This window comes from Bombina bombina, chromosome 9, assembly GCF_027579735.1.
Source record: "Bombina bombina isolate aBomBom1 chromosome 9, aBomBom1.pri, whole genome shotgun sequence".
Taxonomy (NCBI): Eukaryota; Metazoa; Chordata; class Amphibia; order Anura; family Bombinatoridae; genus Bombina; species Bombina bombina.
In genome coordinates, this window is record NC_069507.1 from 32,424,439 (window position 1) to 32,441,733 (window position 17,295).

At 37.8% G+C, this 17,295-nt stretch overlaps 1 protein-coding gene across 2 annotated transcripts in view; it reads right to left on the reverse strand.

Annotated features, from left to right (window-relative positions):
• UNC5B (unc-5 netrin receptor B) overlaps positions 1-16,479 on the reverse strand; it is a 253,403-nt gene extending 236,924 nt beyond the window's left edge. For both annotated transcript variants that reach the window (XM_053692030.1, XM_053692029.1), the window contains exon 1: positions 15,471-16,479. In XM_053692030.1, the coding sequence (XP_053548005.1) occupies positions 15,471-15,561 (91 nt within the window). In that variant the 5' untranslated portion in view covers positions 15,562-16,479. The remainder of the gene's footprint in view (positions 1-15,470) is intronic.
• Positions 16,480-17,295: the final 816 nt, after the last annotated feature.

Below are 17,295 nucleotides of genomic sequence, written 5' to 3' on the forward strand. Positions count from 1 at the left end.
TGTACGCGTTTGCATTAATTTCCTCTAATCCAACATTATTGAAACATCAATTTAATCTGACACAGAATTTGCCAGCAGAATATTAAATCGCTGCTGTTCAGTGTGACATAACGTTATACTGCAAATTAGTTGTCTTACATGGCAAACTGTAAATACTGTGCTCACAAACAGGAAACTCATTATTTTCATTTTTTTTATTACTTGTACATTAAAGTTTAAAACAAAATGTTTATTTATACTAAACAATTAAAAGTTTCCCTAAAATGGTGACTATCTATTACTGTAAAAATAAATAAACAATAAATAAAATCATATATAGAAATTGTATATAGGACCAAAATAAGGGACATCTAAGAGACCAGGGATATAGAACACCAACTATCTAAAATTATTCACAGGGACAGTTTGGTAAATGCAAAAAACATTAATGTAATCATTAATATAAAAATTGAAACATGCATATATATAAAAAACATCAAGACAGACAGACAAACAAAACACATGGGTCCCTCACAAGAAAGCAGAACAAGCTGGCTTAGAGAGTTTAATATGGTGCACCATAGTAATTAAAGTTCAGCAAGCAAGCAGCATTTAGCACTCAAAGCAAGTGAGTAAGTACTCGAAATGTAAGCTCCGTTTGTATAGACCAGATAGAAAGTGTCCACGTGAGCACCAAGGGAGACCAACAGGATAATGTTAGGCAGACTGCTGTTAGCAAATCCACTCCACTGGTCAGACCACCGTCAGCACATAGCCAACTCCACCGGTCTAGGATGAAATACCTGTTACTTCGCTTATATCTGGTGTCCCAAGGTGTCACGGCTCACTCCGCTTCAACACGGTCGCCAATAATGAATCCGGAGACAGTAAGGGGACTCACGCAATAAGAGCTGCACACCTACATTCCGCTCCTTTCAAATTGCAGCGAGGAGCTTCTTTCGGGGGATGATGTCAGATGAAGAGTTCGTCCTCTTATTGGCCATCTGGGTCATGTGACGATATTCATAATTTTGCAGCTGATTTTTTTAAAGTTCTTAATGCAATACAGAATGTTCGCTATTTCAATAGTTTCAAAAGATGAACACTATCGATCAAACTTGTTGAAATACTGATAATGAATGAGGACAAAAACAAGACAATAACATATACACAAAACTACACAGATTAAACAAAAATTAACGGTGTGAATAACTTAATACTAAATATGTACAAAATATAAATAAATTAATAAATTAAAAAAGCAAAAACATTTAATTAACTTCTCAATTTATCAAATATGGTTCAGTCTTCCTACATGAATTGGATAAATGCATGAATGAGGAGAAGGGGGTTATATATTTTCTAAAAATATATAAATAGGGTGCGCCAAAAAAATGTGTCTATTTGGTAGAACGATTGGTGTAGGTTGCTGAAAAATATTCCCCTAAAGAATAGTGGCAGTAAAGAAGTGAAGGTCAATATTAAATCTTTTGTTGTGTCACGAAAAAATATATAAAAATAAAATGAAAATAAAAATAATATATACACACAGTGATGTCTAGAATCAACTAATTTTTTTTTTAAAATAGCCAATATATATGTGATAAGTAACGGTCACTGTTGATATAAAATGAGAAAAAGTTCCAACATAAATTGTTGATGCAAACCCAAAAGTCCGTTATTAGATAGTGATCTTGAGAGAATCCAAAAAACTTTCTGTGTGGCGAGGCTGCTTCTCTTGGTGCTGTCGGTGACTCAGATATCTAAGTAGTGAAAGAGAAAAGAGAGTGCCTCATAGTGCAGATATCTCTATGCAGTGTAAAGGTATAGTATAAACCAAAAAGCAGGTACTCACAAGCGGAGTGGCACTTTACGTTGAAAAAGTGCAGACAAGCAGGCTGACATTCACAGCAATCAGTACGCTGACCAATGCAGTATGGTGTAGGTCCGTGTGCGTCTCACGGTCAGGATGGCCTCCGGTATAGCCCTTGCTGAGTACGATTCCTAATACCATCAGGGCTATACCGGAGGCCATCCTGACCGTGAGACGCACACGGACCTACACCATACTGCATTGGTCAGCGTACTAACTGCTGGGAATGTCAGCCTGCTTGTCTGCACTTTTTCAACGTAAAGTGCCACTCCGCTTGTGAGTACCTGCTTTTTGGTTTATACTATACCTTTACACTGCATAGAGATATCTGCACTATGAGGCGCTTTCTTTTCTCTTTTCACTACTTAGATAAATGCATGAATAACTATATTCAGAAAATAATAATTTTTTACTATTTTTGCAAATGCTTTACTGCTGAGGCTTCAAACTTCATAAAGGCAGAGGAAATGAAGGCAATAGAAAGGGATACTAACAAAGAGACTAACAAGTTTAGATCTTTACTTATACTAACATTTTGGCAAAAAAAAGGCAAATTCCATCTTCTTGTTGAGTCCTATTGGGGACAATGTTTGTAGATTAAAAATCCACCTTGTTTCCTTTTGTAGTAATATAGTGTCAATGTTTCACCCTTGTCTCTGCTAAACATGTTCAATTCCAATGAATTCCAAACCATCCATCTTGGACTCATGGTGCTGTGCAAATTGTCTTGCAATTGTGCTATCTATATTTAGATACTTGATATCATCTCTGTGTTCAGTAAATGCGTGATCTAAATTCCCTATACCATTTCCCCACGTAAAAACATGGGCACGATAGATGACCCCAGTTGTTGAACAATTAATGAAATATTTAGTTTTATGTTTTGTTCCTGTGGTGGTTCAAAAAGTTTTTGTCCATTTGACAAATTCACAACATACACAGTAATTGCACAGAGAGCATCCAACAATTATTTGTGCTTGGGCTGTCAGCCAATTGTCTGGAGTAGTCTTAGTAAATTCACTTTTAACCAGAAGGTCTTTTAGGTTGTTTGCTGTATGTGCAGTCATCTGAGGGTAATTCCCAACATACTCATAGAGAGTGTCATCATTAGATAATAAATACCATTTTTTTTATTAAGAATAGAGCTGTTCTCTTTGCCCATATAAAAGGTTCTGTCTATCATGGGATTTAGTCTTCTAATGAGCTCTCTTCACTGTTCACTTTGAGTAGCCACGATCTTAAAAACTTTCTGCCATTTCCTTTGCCTGTTTGTCAAATGAATACTGGTTAGAACATATTCTGTGTAATAGCAGAAATTGATCATAGGGTGTAGCCCACATGGCGGTACCGCAAACCTGTTTATAATATTTACCGTCAAGCATGAAGATGTTATTTTTAAAAACAAAGTCCAACAGTTTAACAACAAAGTTTAACAACAAATTGAGTATGAGTGTCAAAGTCTGAGCCCATGGTTTTTAAGAAAGTTTTACATGCATTGATACTTACATTATGATGAATCGACGAGTATAGTGACTCAACATCTAAGGAAACTAGCAGGGTATCTTTAGAAGTGGTTATACCATCAAGTTTTTTAATCACATCAGTTGAATCCTGTACGAAAGTTCTTAATTCTGATAAGAATGGCTGCAAGAAGGAGTCCACATATTTACTAATGCCTTCTGTAGGGCCGCCTATTCCAGAAATATTAGGACGGCCGGGAGGTTTTTTCAATGACTTGTGGAGTTTGGGGATCGAGTAGAATACTGAAATCTTATAGAGAGAGCCAAATTCCTGGCTAGATATTACGTCTTCCCTTTGCGCGTCATTGAGAAGAAATAATAATTCATTATGTGATTTAAAGAAATCATCATTACTAACTTTTTGATACTGTTCTATTTCTGATAGCTGATGTATGGCCTCCTAAATATAATATTTCTGATCCAAAATGACCACATTCCCGCCTTTGTCGGACGGTTTTATGACCAATTCTTTGTGATTAATTAGTTAATTTAGAGCAATTCGCTCTCTAGGATTTAAGTTCTCACTAACAATTCCAGTCATTTGGATATGATTAATTTCCTCAGAAACATTTTGAACAAAAATAGCAATGTTTGGTATTGAAGAAAAAGTAGGCATATATGTGGACTTCTTCCTGAAGCCAGTCTTTGGCATAATCTCAGTTCTATTACTATTATCTTGATCATTCAAAAGGCTTTCCAAATTATTTACAGCTTCCCTATCCTTTTTAATAGACAAATCAATCGTTGTTCTAGGTGCCATGATTTTCTGTAAGGCTAGCTTATGGGCAAAGAGGTGGAGATCTTTTGTTACCTCAAATGGATCATGACTGGAACTGGGACAAAAACTTAAACTTTTCTCCAATAGCTTAATGTGTTGGAGATTCAATGTAAATGAAGAAAGATTAACTATATTTGTATAATCATTAATAGGAGGGCTGCCTAATATAGATTGTTGGTATTGAGATAATTGTACCGTGATCGATTCCTGATCATATAATAAATAATATCACACATTTTTTGCTTGAGAAATCAGTTTTCTCTATCCTACAACATGTAGTATTGAGGCTAAGCACAATATCTGCTGTCTTTTGCTCCAGGCCTGCATCACATTTGACTAGATTCACTAATAACATTCCCATTCTCTCCAGTTACTGTGCTATGAAATGTTTCACAGAAGCTCCGTCATATCTTCATTCTTTATAGGTAAAAAGTTATATAAAATAAGAAAGAGTAGGTGACGTTGGAGAATCTGATTGTATATCTAGCTCAGCTTACAAACGGTTACAGACCTATTCATAACATACTTAAAGTAATAGGAGAGACAAAATTAAACTTATATGATTAGAGTCACACTAAAGTCAAAATTAAACTTCCATGGTTCAGACAGAGTATACAAATTTTAATCAACTTTCCAATTTAAAGGGACAGTATACACAAATTTTAATTTGCATGTAATAGACAGTACTATAAAGAAGAATATGCACAGATACTGATCTAAACATCCATTATAAAACCTTTTAGAAGCTCCAAGTTTAGCAGTGTGGATGAGATTAGGCTGGGACACCCAGTGAAAGGGACTGGGAAATCAAGATGAGCAGACACTCCCCCTTCCCTGTATATGAAACGACCCATTAGACAAACAGGAGCCAGCTTGAGTCTGTAGACATCAGTATACATCTAAAACATTGGGGTTTGGTTGGGAGTCTGAGAATCAGCACAATTTATTTAAAAATAAGCAAAACTATACAATTTTACAAAAACACTCTCACATGGGCTATATAAATGGTTCATCTACAAAACATTTATGCAAAGAAAAATCTAATGTACAATGTCCCTTTAAATCCGTTATCATTTTGTGTTTAGTCTTTCTACAAGCACACTTTCTGAGGCACCAGTTCATAATGAGCATGTGCAAGAGCTCACAGTGTATACGTCTATGAATCTGTGATTTGCTGATGGCTGTCACATGATAAAGGGGTGTGGTTATGGTACCAGTCTTTAAAATTTCTCAGAAAAAAAACAAAAATACTGATCAGTTGAAATTCAGAGTAAGTGCTATTGTATTGTCTTTTTATTGTGCATTTGTGGATTATGCAGTTCTACTGCATTCAATGGTCCTTTAAGACAGAGGGTGTACTATTAATACACTTTTAAGTTTGCCTCTATCTTCAAATGTATTTTGTTCACTTGGTATCCTTTGTTAAAAAATATGTTCATATCCTACACTACTGGAAGCTGGCTGTTGATTGGTGGCTACACACATTTGTCTCCTGTATTGTCTCACCTGAGGTGTTCAGCTAGCTGCCACTTCAACAAGTGATACCAAGAGAATGAAGCACATTTGATAATAGAAGTAAACTGGGAGCGTGTTTACATTTGTATGTTCTATCTGAATCATGAAAGAAAAATATTGGGTTTAGTGTCCCTTTAAAAAAAAATGACTTCATATGAATTAACCTTGATGTAAAGTTTGTTAAACACATGGTTATTAGAATAGAGTTTGCACCACAGTTTGCAAACTGGTCAAGCTCAGAGAAACTTTATTGCAAGCTTTAATAAATCTAATTGCAAATACTTCATAAAAAAGAACCAGTACCATCCTTAACAGGGTTCAACAAACCCAGGAACCAGGGAGCCTCTGGCTCTTAGAATTTTACCCCTGGCTCCTAACATTTTGGATTGTTATCCATTTTATATATCTATATTTAAATACCACGGTTTGGCTCTTAAAATTATGTCTGGCTCCTAAATAGTCTCACTGGCTCCTAAATAGTCTTACTGGCTTCTAAATAGTCTTACTGGCTCATAAATAGTCTTACTGTCTTCTAAATACTCTTACTGGCTCATTAGTAGTCTTACTGGCTCCTAAATAGTCTTACTGGCTCCTAAAAAGTCTTACTGGCTCCTAAATAGTCTTACTGGCTCCTAAATAGTCTTACTGTCTTCTAAATAGTCTTACTGGCTCCTAAATAGTCTTACTGGCTTCTAAATAGTCTTACTGGCTCCTAAAAAGTCTTACTGGCTTCTAAATAGTCTTGCTGGCTCCTAAAAGGTCTTACTGGCTCCTAAATAGTCTTACTGGTTTCTAAATAGTCTTACTGGTTTCTAAATAGTCTTACTGGCTCCTAAATAGTCTTACTGGCTTCTAAATAGTCTTACTGGCTCCTAAAAAGTCTTACTGGCTTCTAAATAGTCTTACTAGCTCCTAAATAGTCTTACTGGCTCCTAAATAGTCTTACTGGCTCCTAAATAGTCTTACTGGTTTCTAAATAGTCTTACTGGCTACTAAATAGTCTTAACGGCTCCTAAATAGTCTTAACGGCTCCTAAATAGTCTTACTGGCTCCTAAATAGTCTTACTGGCTCCTAAATAGTGTTACTGGCTCCTAAATAGTCTTACTGGCTCCTAAATAGTCTTACTGGTTTCTAAATAGTCTTACTGGCTACTAAATAGTCTTACTGGTTTCTAAATAGTCTTACTGGCTACTAAATAGTCTTACTGGCTCCTAAATAGTGTTACTGGCTCCTAAAAAGTCTTACTGGCTTCTAAATAGTCTTACTAGCTCCTAAATAGTCTTACTGGCTCCTAAATAGTCTTACTGGTTTCTAAATAGTCTTACTGGCTACTAAATAGTCTTACTGGCTCCTAAATAGTGTTACTGGCTCCTAAATAGTCTTACTGGTTTCTAAATAGTCTTACTGGCTACTAAATAGTCTTACTGGCTTCAAAATAGTCTTACTGGCGACTAAATAGTCTTACTGGCTCCTAAATAGTCTTACTGGCTCCTAAATAGTGTTACTGGCTCCTAAATAGTCTTACTGGCTACTAAATAGTCTTAATGGCTCCTAAATAGTCTTACTGGCTCCTAAATAGTCTTACTGGCTACTAAATAGTCTTACTGGTTTCAAAATAGTCTTACTGGTTTCAAAATAGTCTTACTGGCTACTAAATAGTCTTACTGGCTCCTAAATAGTGTTACTGGCTCCTAAATAGTCTTACTGGCTCCTAAAAAGTCTTACTGGCTTCTAAATAGTCTTACTAGTTCCTACATAGTCTTACTGGCTCCTAAATAGTCTTACTGGCTCCTAAATAGTCTTACTGGTTTCTAAATAGTCTTACTGGCTACTAAATAGTCTTAATGGCTCCTAAATAGTCTTACTGGCTCCTAAATAGTCTTACTGGTTTCTAAATAGTCTTACTGGCTACTAAATAGTCTTACTGGTTTCTAAATAGTCTTACTGGCTCCTAAATAGTCATACTGGCTCCTTAGTCGTCTTACTGTCTTCTAAATAGTCTTACTGGCTCCTAAATAGTCTTACTGGCTCCTAAATAGTCTTCCTGGCTCCTAAATAGTTTTACTGGCTCCTAAATAGTCTTACTGGCTCCTAAATAGTCTTACTGGCTCCTAAATGTTAACAAGTTTTGCTGTCCCTACAAAATACACACCAAGACCCTGTAGCATTTAGTGCTTATTTTTACATGATAAAGGGACATGAAAGTCAAAATTAAACTTTTATGGATCAGATAAAGCATGAAATCCCAAGATATTTTATTAGTGTATTTATATTATCAAATTGACATTGTTATCTTTTTATCCTTTACAGAAAAGCATACCTACGTAGGCTCAGGAGCAGGCGTGCTACTGGGAGTTAGCTGCTGATTGGTGATACATATATATGCCTCTTGTCAATGACTCACCAGATATGTTAAGCTAGCTCCCAGTAGTGCATTGCTGCCCTCAATCTCATTTTATTTATGAGTTTAAACACATAACTGTATGCATGCACTAAGTGCTAAAATAAAAATAATAATTCATGCCCATTCATTAAAGAATAGAGAGATGTGAGAGTCAGCTCTGTAGCATGATATACATGAGATACGAGATAGATCAGTGCCTATTGATAACATGTTCAGGTTTACCATGGCAGTTCCAGGACTCTTCTTAGTATTAGTAGTAGTATTAATATTATTAGTAGTATTATTATGATTTTGATTATTATTATTATTATTAGTAGTAGTATTAGTATTATTATTAGTAGTATTAGGGCTTGATTTATCAAGCTATGGCGGAAAGGGGCGTACATATGCGCATATATCCGCCGCAGCTCGCCTCTAGCAGACAGAGTTCCCCTGGCAGAATTTAACATTGCATGCAAGGGTTATTTTGAGCTTGTGTCCAATGCAGCCCCCTTGCCAGCGCACAACCAATAACGTGCGGGCAGGAGCTGTCAATCTTTCCGGTCGGACGAGAAGAGGGTAGGGACCGCTGCTTGACAAATCATGACTGCAGGTTCTCTTGTGAGAAGCTGCAGTCGCAGAGAGGCGAAGGGTTGATAAATCCAGCCCGTAGTATTCCTATTAGTATTAGAATGATTAAAAGTAGTAGTATTAGTATTATTATTATTATTAGTACTGTAGTATTAGAATTAGTATTAGTAGTAGTATTATTAGAATTAGTAGTAGTATTAGAATTATTATAAGTAGTGGTATTAGTATTATTATTATTAGTAGTATTAGAATTATTGTAAGTAGTAGTATTATTATTATTATTATTAGAATTATTATAAGTAGTAGTATTAGTATTATTATTATTATTATTAGTATTAGAATTATTATAAGTATTAGTATTATTATTATTAGTAGTAGTAGTAGTATTAGAATTATTATAAGTATTAGTATTATTATTATTATTATTATTATTAGTAGTAATAGAATTATTATAAGTAGTAGTATTAGCATTATTTTTTTTATTTTTTTTAAATCTTTATTTAAATACCAATTCATGATACAAATCATACAATCACGAAAGAAAGGAAAAAAAAGGCATAAATATAAGGAATCCATAACAGGATCACATAACACACGTAATAAATATCCTTACAATGCTTCGATTAACATGATCCATATATAACATTATCTTGCCTTATCAAGGTAACCTGTAACCAGTTACTTATAGTACATGAATTGGGAATTTTCAGGACCTGTTTTATAATAAACCAAAACAAACAAGAAAAAAATAAAAAATAAAAATAGATAAGACCCAGGAAACTACAACTATATATCAAACTAGGGGTAGAGAACTAGACCACAGTCAACCTCATTAGGTCAAATCTAGTCTAACTATATAATTTTATCCAATGCTATGTCTCTCATGGGGGTATAAAACCTGCTTTATGCAAAGATTTCAAAATATCTACTTGTATCACCGATGGTTGTAGTTTAATGATATCTGCCCATTTTGTGTAAAAATCTCTAGCTTGGCTTTCTTTATTTGGCTCTAAATTCAATTGTTCTATAATTAATTGGACAGTCATTTTTTGGGCAAAATCCGCTAAACTCGGGTACTTTTTAGATTTCCAATGCCGGAAAATTAAATTCCTAGCAATTTGTATTGCTGTTATTATTAAAGCATACTCTCCTTTTACATATTTATTATCAAAGATAAAAAAAAATATACTTGCAGGCGTAAAAACCAGTCCTGCAGTCAGTATTTAACAAGCAGCAGTCATCAGACACAAGAGAACCTGCAGTTAGTATTTAACAAGCAGCAGTCATCAGACACAAGAGAACCTGCAGTCAGTATTTATCAAGCAGCGGTCATCAGACACAAGAGAACCTGCAGTGAGTATTTATCAAGCACAGTTCATCAGACACAAGAGAACCTGCAGTCAGTATTTATCAAGCAGCGGTCATTAGACACAAGAGAACCTGCAGTGAGTATTTATCAAGCACAGTTCATCAGACACAAGAGAACCTGCAGTCAGTATTTATCAAGCAGCGGTCATCAGACACAAGAGAACCTGCAGTGAGTATTTATCAAGCACAGTTCATCAGACACAAGAGAACCTGCAGTCAGTATTTATCAAGCAGAGGTCATCAGACACAAGAGAACCTGCAGTCAGTATTTATCAAGCAGCAGTCATCAGACGCAAGAGAACCTGCAGTTAGTATTTAACAAGCAGCAGTCATCAGACACAAGAGAACCTGCAGTCAGTATTTATCAAGCAGCGGTCATCAGACACAAGAGAACCTGCAGTCAGTATTTATCAAGCAGCGGTCATCAGACACAAGAGAACCTGCAGTGAGTATTTATCAAGCACAGTTCATCAGACACAAGAGAACCTGCAGTCAGTATTTATCAAGCAGCGGTCATCAGACACAAGAGAACCTGCAGTCAGTATTTATCAAGCAGCAGTCATCAGACACAAGAGAACCTGCAGCCAGTATTTATCAAGCAGAGGTCATCAGACACAAGAGAACCTGCAGGCAGTATTTATCAAGCAGTGGTCATCAGACACAAGGGAACCTGCAGTCAGTATTTATCAAGCAGCGGTCATCAGACACAAGAGAACCTGCAGTCAGTATTTATCAAGCAGCGGTAATCAGACACAAGAGAACCTGCAGGCAGTATTTATCAAGCAGTGGTCATCAGACACAAGGGAACCTGCAGTCAGTATTTATCAAGCAGCGGTCATCAGACACAAGAGAACCTGCAGTCAGTATTTATCAAGCAGCAGTCATCAGACACAAGTGAACCTGCAGTCAGTATTTATCAAGCAGCGGTCATCAGACACAAGAGAACCTGCAGTCAGTATTTAACAAGCAGCAGTCATTAGACACAAGAGAACCTGCAGTCAGTATTTATCAAGCAGCGGTCATCAGAACAAGACAAGCTGCAGTCAGTATTTATCAAGCAGCTTCCCTACCCTGTTCTCCACCTATTAGGTGGAAAATTTAAACCTGCCCAGTCTCGTCCGACCAGGAATATTGACAGCCCCTACTCACATGTGATTGGTTGTGCGCTGGCAGGGGGTGGGTTGCACGCGAGAGCAAAGAAGCGCTTGTGTGCATTGTTAAATTGTGGCAGCGGATTCCTGCCCGCCAAAGGAAAGTTTGGGCAGACAGGGGTGAATATGTACGCCCCTGTCAGCCATGGATTGATAAATCAAGCTCCAAGAAAACAAAGGAAAATTGATAATATGAGTAAATTAGAAAGCTGCTTAAAATGTCATACTCTATCTGAATCATAAAATAAAAAAGTTGGGTTTAAAATCCCTTTAAGGATCACAGTGGCTGCTTATAATTGAAGAGAACAAAAAGCAAAGCCTACTTTGAGTTCTTCATCTGCCGTTGCAATATTTGTTATTGGGTCCAACCCTATTATTTTCTCATGAATGCATCTTTGTTCGTATGAGTAATCTGTAGCAGCTACAGTCTCCCTGTACCACAGCATCTTGCAGGGTGCACCCACAAGGGAATTATGAGCACAATTTTAAGAAAAGTCAAAGATTACATTTTCTCAGACTAAAAGCACAATAGCAATGATAAAATAGACTTAAAGTAGGAACTGCTTTGTGCTAATATATGCAGTGTTAATATTATTCTTCAAGAACTGCAGACACACAAAAAAAAACAAAGCTGTAAATGTGTGGGGGTGATATTTTATCCCACAGCAGCCCTTGACAAATGTAAAAACTTGGGAGCAAGAAAAAAAAAAAAAAATTTAAGAGCCAGCTACATTTTCAGGAGCCAGGCAAGGGTGTTGTATAGACATATGCTGGGTATTTCACAGGGTTTTGAGCCAAAAGTGAAGATTTAAAACCTGCCCTGTTGTCTCCTGTTTTCTATCAAGCTGTGTCCTACCCTGACATTCTAAAGATAGTGAATTCCTAATATAACAAGCAGAGTCTGATAAGAAAACTTTGAAACTATGCATCACATTTTTGGAGCCATTTGTTCCTCAACTGATATTTTGTTTGTCTATAAAAATGCACTAAATTTGTTCATTGGAAAGACAATTGTAACCCAATAGTATTTCCACATCCTAAACTCATTTCTTTTAAATGTTTTTCATATTTATCATTATGAATTTCTCAAACATTCTTGAACTTTGTTAGTGTAACTGTTCTGACTCCCTCCTCTAATTCTTCTTAATCATTTTCTAACATCTATATTAGATTAACCAATTCTAGTTCTAGAATGTATTTAATTAATAAGAATGTCCCCTGGTTCTAATACATTGTAGCCTCATTTCCAAGCCAGATATCTAGAAATTATAGGTAGCCTATACGCTAACAACCCTTTCTATCAAGAGCTCATCCCCTCATTTATTGTTAACTGTTTCATGCCATTTTTGTTGATTCCTTGTTAGCACAAAAGCCACTATTACAAATCGCATAGTTAACCATTTTAGATAAATATCAGTGTGGTGTGTTAACCCCTTGAGCACTGGAACTCTTTTTCCAACTTTATAATATACTTTAGATATTATATAATTAATTAGAGGACATATGTGTAGTAAGTATATGACTATATAATATACAAAGACGCATAATTATCCTTATTAGAGGACATAACAGTGCAAGGAATTCACCAATAAATGGGACACAAACTAATTCACATCTCTTGTGTGATGAGATCACTACATCTGATCATCTATAAACGAGAGATAAATTATGGATGAAATCCATGTGTTTAACCCTTTAATTCCCCAGGGGCTTCATCTACATTTAGTCTTTACACCCTATAGATGAAATATATGTTTTCATTATTATTTTATTCTGTCCTTTAATAGATATTTTGGAGTTATTTACATGTCATGAATTACAAACTTTTAGAAATAGAATTACTAAGAATGATGTGACTCTGTTACCATTTACACCTACATCACATGCAAATACAGCTATAATGTACAGAGCAAGTGACAAGCTGCACTCACAAGTATTTTCTCTGCAGGAAACTTTATTTGCATCGTATTCAAATAGCTCATTTACTTAGACAATGTTTTTCTTGACAGATGAAATTGTATAAACAGTGTTTCCAATGGATCAACATCTAAAACGGAAAAGGAACAAGTGATTTGCATCCTCAGCAAATATAATTTGTATATCCTATGACCCTGCTGCCAGTTTACCATTAGTTAACAAAATATATCAAACTTATATAAACAACAATATTAGCAAATTTGCAACCCACTTTATTTTTATTTTTTACATTCTTTAATCAATTTTAAATGTACTCTCTAGTGTTGTGCTGCAGCAACCAAATATTGTAGATTACTTCTGACTGCTCCTCTCCAGGGTACAATCTACACATAAAATACAAATACAAGATAAATTCTACCCAGTCAAACAGAATTGACATTTTATTAATAACTTATTGAAGAACAGAGTGCAGTGACAGATAAGCAGGAAAACCAGTGTATGATACAGTAACATCCCAGCTACACTACACATGACCAATGTGTGCTCAGTGCTCCGCAGGAGTCAGTAATGTGAAGGGCAAATGGGATAATTACTTCAATTACTGTTTTCCCCCCACATAGCAACTTTATTCAGTGAGACATGCAAAATGGTGTCTAATTAGATTCTCTGTGGAGATGAGTCTGTAACTCAGGGAAGCAAGTTAGCATCTGAAAACACAGCCATGGGAAGTGCAGCAGCATCAAACCAAAGGACAAGAAATATCTAAACACACAGGGACACTAGAGACACACAGGGACACTATAGACACACAGGGAGACTAGAGACACACAGGGACACTAGAGACACACAGGGACACTATAGACACACAGGGACACTAGAGACACACAGGGACACTATAGACACACATGGACACTATAGACACACAGGGACACTAGAGACACACAGGGACACTAGAGACACACAGGGACACTAGAGACACACAGGGACACTAAGGAAGCTAAGCCAGATAACACCAAGGCTGTATATGGCACACCTGTACATCTGTATATGGCACACCTGTACATCTGTATATGGCACACCTGTACATCTGTATATGACACACCTGTACATCTGTATATGGCACACCTGTACATCTGTATATGGCACACCTGTACATATGTATATGGCACACCTGTACATCTGTATATGACACACCTGTACATCTGTATATGACACACCTGTACATCTGTATATGGCACACCTGTACATCTGTATATGGCACACCTGTACATCTGTATATGACACACCTGTACATCTGTATATGGCACGCCTGTACATCTGTATATTGAACACCTGTACATCTGTATATGGCACACCTGTACATCTGTATATGACACACCTCTACATCTGTATATGGCACACCTGTACATCTGTATATGGCACACCTGTACATCTGTATATGGCACATCTGTACCTCTGTATATGGCACACCTGTACATCTGTATATGGCACACCTGTACATCTGTATATGACACACCTCTACATCTGTATATGGCACACCTGTACATCTGTATATGGCACACCTGTACATCTGTATATGGCACATCTGTACCTCTGTATATGGCACACCTGTACATCTGTATATGGCACATCTGTACCTCTGTATATGGCACACATGTATATCTGTATATGGCACACCTGTACATCTGTATATGGCACACCTGTACATCTGTATATGGCACACCAGTTATAAAAGGTTTACTGATTTGGTTTATATATCTGTTACTTCTGTTAGAAAACTGCACAATACACTTCGCTGCCAGTCAGCCAGTGGCATCTCATACAGGTAACAATGTATCAGTAAATGTAAACACAGAGTAGTGCCCCATAACCACACTAGTGTCTAAAGTACAACAACATAAAGTTTGTTTCTCCTGCATGATAATTGCACCAACGGGGTAAAGATATAGAGATAGGTAGATAAACGATGGCTATAGACAGATAGATTAGACAGACAGGTAGATGTATAGATAGATTAGACAGACACAGAGGCAGATAGAGATAGATAGATAGAGATAACTAAATTGTAAGTATATTTAACCCCGTGTTTGCCTGCCCTATGAGCATCAACACATTACAAATCTATGTTTTCAAGCCTTCTCTGGAAGTTAAGGAATTATAGATATGGACAAGATTTACTATAAGGGGATTAGAGAATAAATAGTAAAACATTTATATATTTACTTTCTGTGGGTGCAAGTAATAAATCCCAGCTGTAAGTGTAAGATGTTATTGATCTTTGCTAAGGGAAAAAAACTCATTAGCAAAACATGGGTTCACTTATAGTTATTGTAGCTCCCCAGCTTTATGCTGCCCACTGTGCCCAGTCCAGACCTACAGTGTGAGGCCACTTACCTGCTATGGACGAGCCAAAGACGCAGCTGAGCAGCAGAGCCAGAAGAAGCTCAGCGGGTGCTGATGCGCAGGGGATCTGAGCTGAAGTCATTGTTCCTCGGCCACGCTCTTTGGGATGTCCCCCTGCGCTCCGGGACCTTCTGATGCTCACAACAGTACGGCAACTCCAAGCCCTGTGCCCCCCTCACCAGCCTGCAGTCTCCTGCCACAGCTCGGCTGCTCCCTGCCCGCGCTCAGGGTGCCAGTGCCAGTGTAAGCTGAGAGATAAAACAGGTCTTGCAGGGTACCAGAGAGCCAGATCCAGAGTACAATGTCAGAGATCCGGGTGAATTACAGCCCATGAAGCCATGATGTCAAGTGCAGACTGGTGCCAGCTAGTGATTTCCTATTCCCACACTCAGATGGGCAGCTCTATTGCACAAGTGTTGTGAGATCTCCCAGTCCTGTTTAATTCCTAGTGCCAGGTCCAGAATGTGTCCTAAAGTGTCAGCTCCAGCATCTTAAAGTCCGAATCCAGCTCCGGGCTTCAGCCTGGCAGCTCCGCAGATCTCACACGTTGATGCCAGTTGCAGGGGCAGGGTGTGCTGAGCTTTGTAGGGATATGAAGACAGTTTCCCAGCTCTGCTCCTGCCGGTCTCTGCACCTCCTCCTGCCCAGGCTTTGCCACCTCTCTACCAGGGTCTCTCCAAGTCAGACTCTCTCCTGCCCAGAGTTTAACTCCTGGTCAGAGTCTGTTTCTCCTCCTGTACAGATGATTCTCTCCTGCAGCCCAGATTATGCCCTCTCTCCTGTCCAGAGGATCTCGCTTCGTCTGCCCTGATCTTCCTGCACTCAGTCCGGTGAAGGTGCAACTTGCAGTGGGTATCTCAGTGCCCAGTAGTAACCTGCCCTGGACCAGGTGTCCCAGCTGTATGAGCAGCAACAACCTCCCCCTGCCCTGCCTACTGCACTGTGCCAAGGTGTCCCAACAGCAGCACTGACATCGGGCCCTGCAGGGGGGATGAGTCTGAGCTAAGCATTGGAAGGGAAGTACCCAGCACTGAGCATGGAGGTGGGGCCAGGCTGGGGGAGGAGGCAAAAAACTCCTAGGATGACTGGAAGGGGTACAGAGGATTCAAATCACTTGGTGCTGCCAACATAAGTAAAGTCCGCAGATGCTGTGCCCATATAATGGCCATTCTTACAGATAAGTGACAATCAGCAAGCAAATGAGTCATCACAGCTATACTAACAGTGTATAACACACTCTCCGTCTGTAATCACTGATGATGTACCTGGTATAGCATCAGCTATTGTATTACAACTACACACACAGACACACACATATAAACAGATACACACACATATATACACACACACATATATATACACACAGGCACACACACACATACGCACACACAGACACACACATACACACACACACACACACACAGACATGCACACATACGCACGCACACACAGATACACACACAGACATATACTCATACACACATTCACACACAGACATACACAAGCACACACAGACACTCAAACACACAAATACATATACACACCCATACACACACATATATACACACAGGCATATACTCATACACACACATACATGCAAACGCACACACACACATATACACACACAGACACACGCACAGATATACACCCATACACACACACGCGCACACACACACACACACACACACACACACACACACACACACACATATATATATATAGAAAGTAATGAAGAGTGCACTCACCAGGACTTTTCAAAGTTTTATTCCAATTATGTGAACGTATTGTATTTTGTATGTCTGAGGAAGGGGCTAAT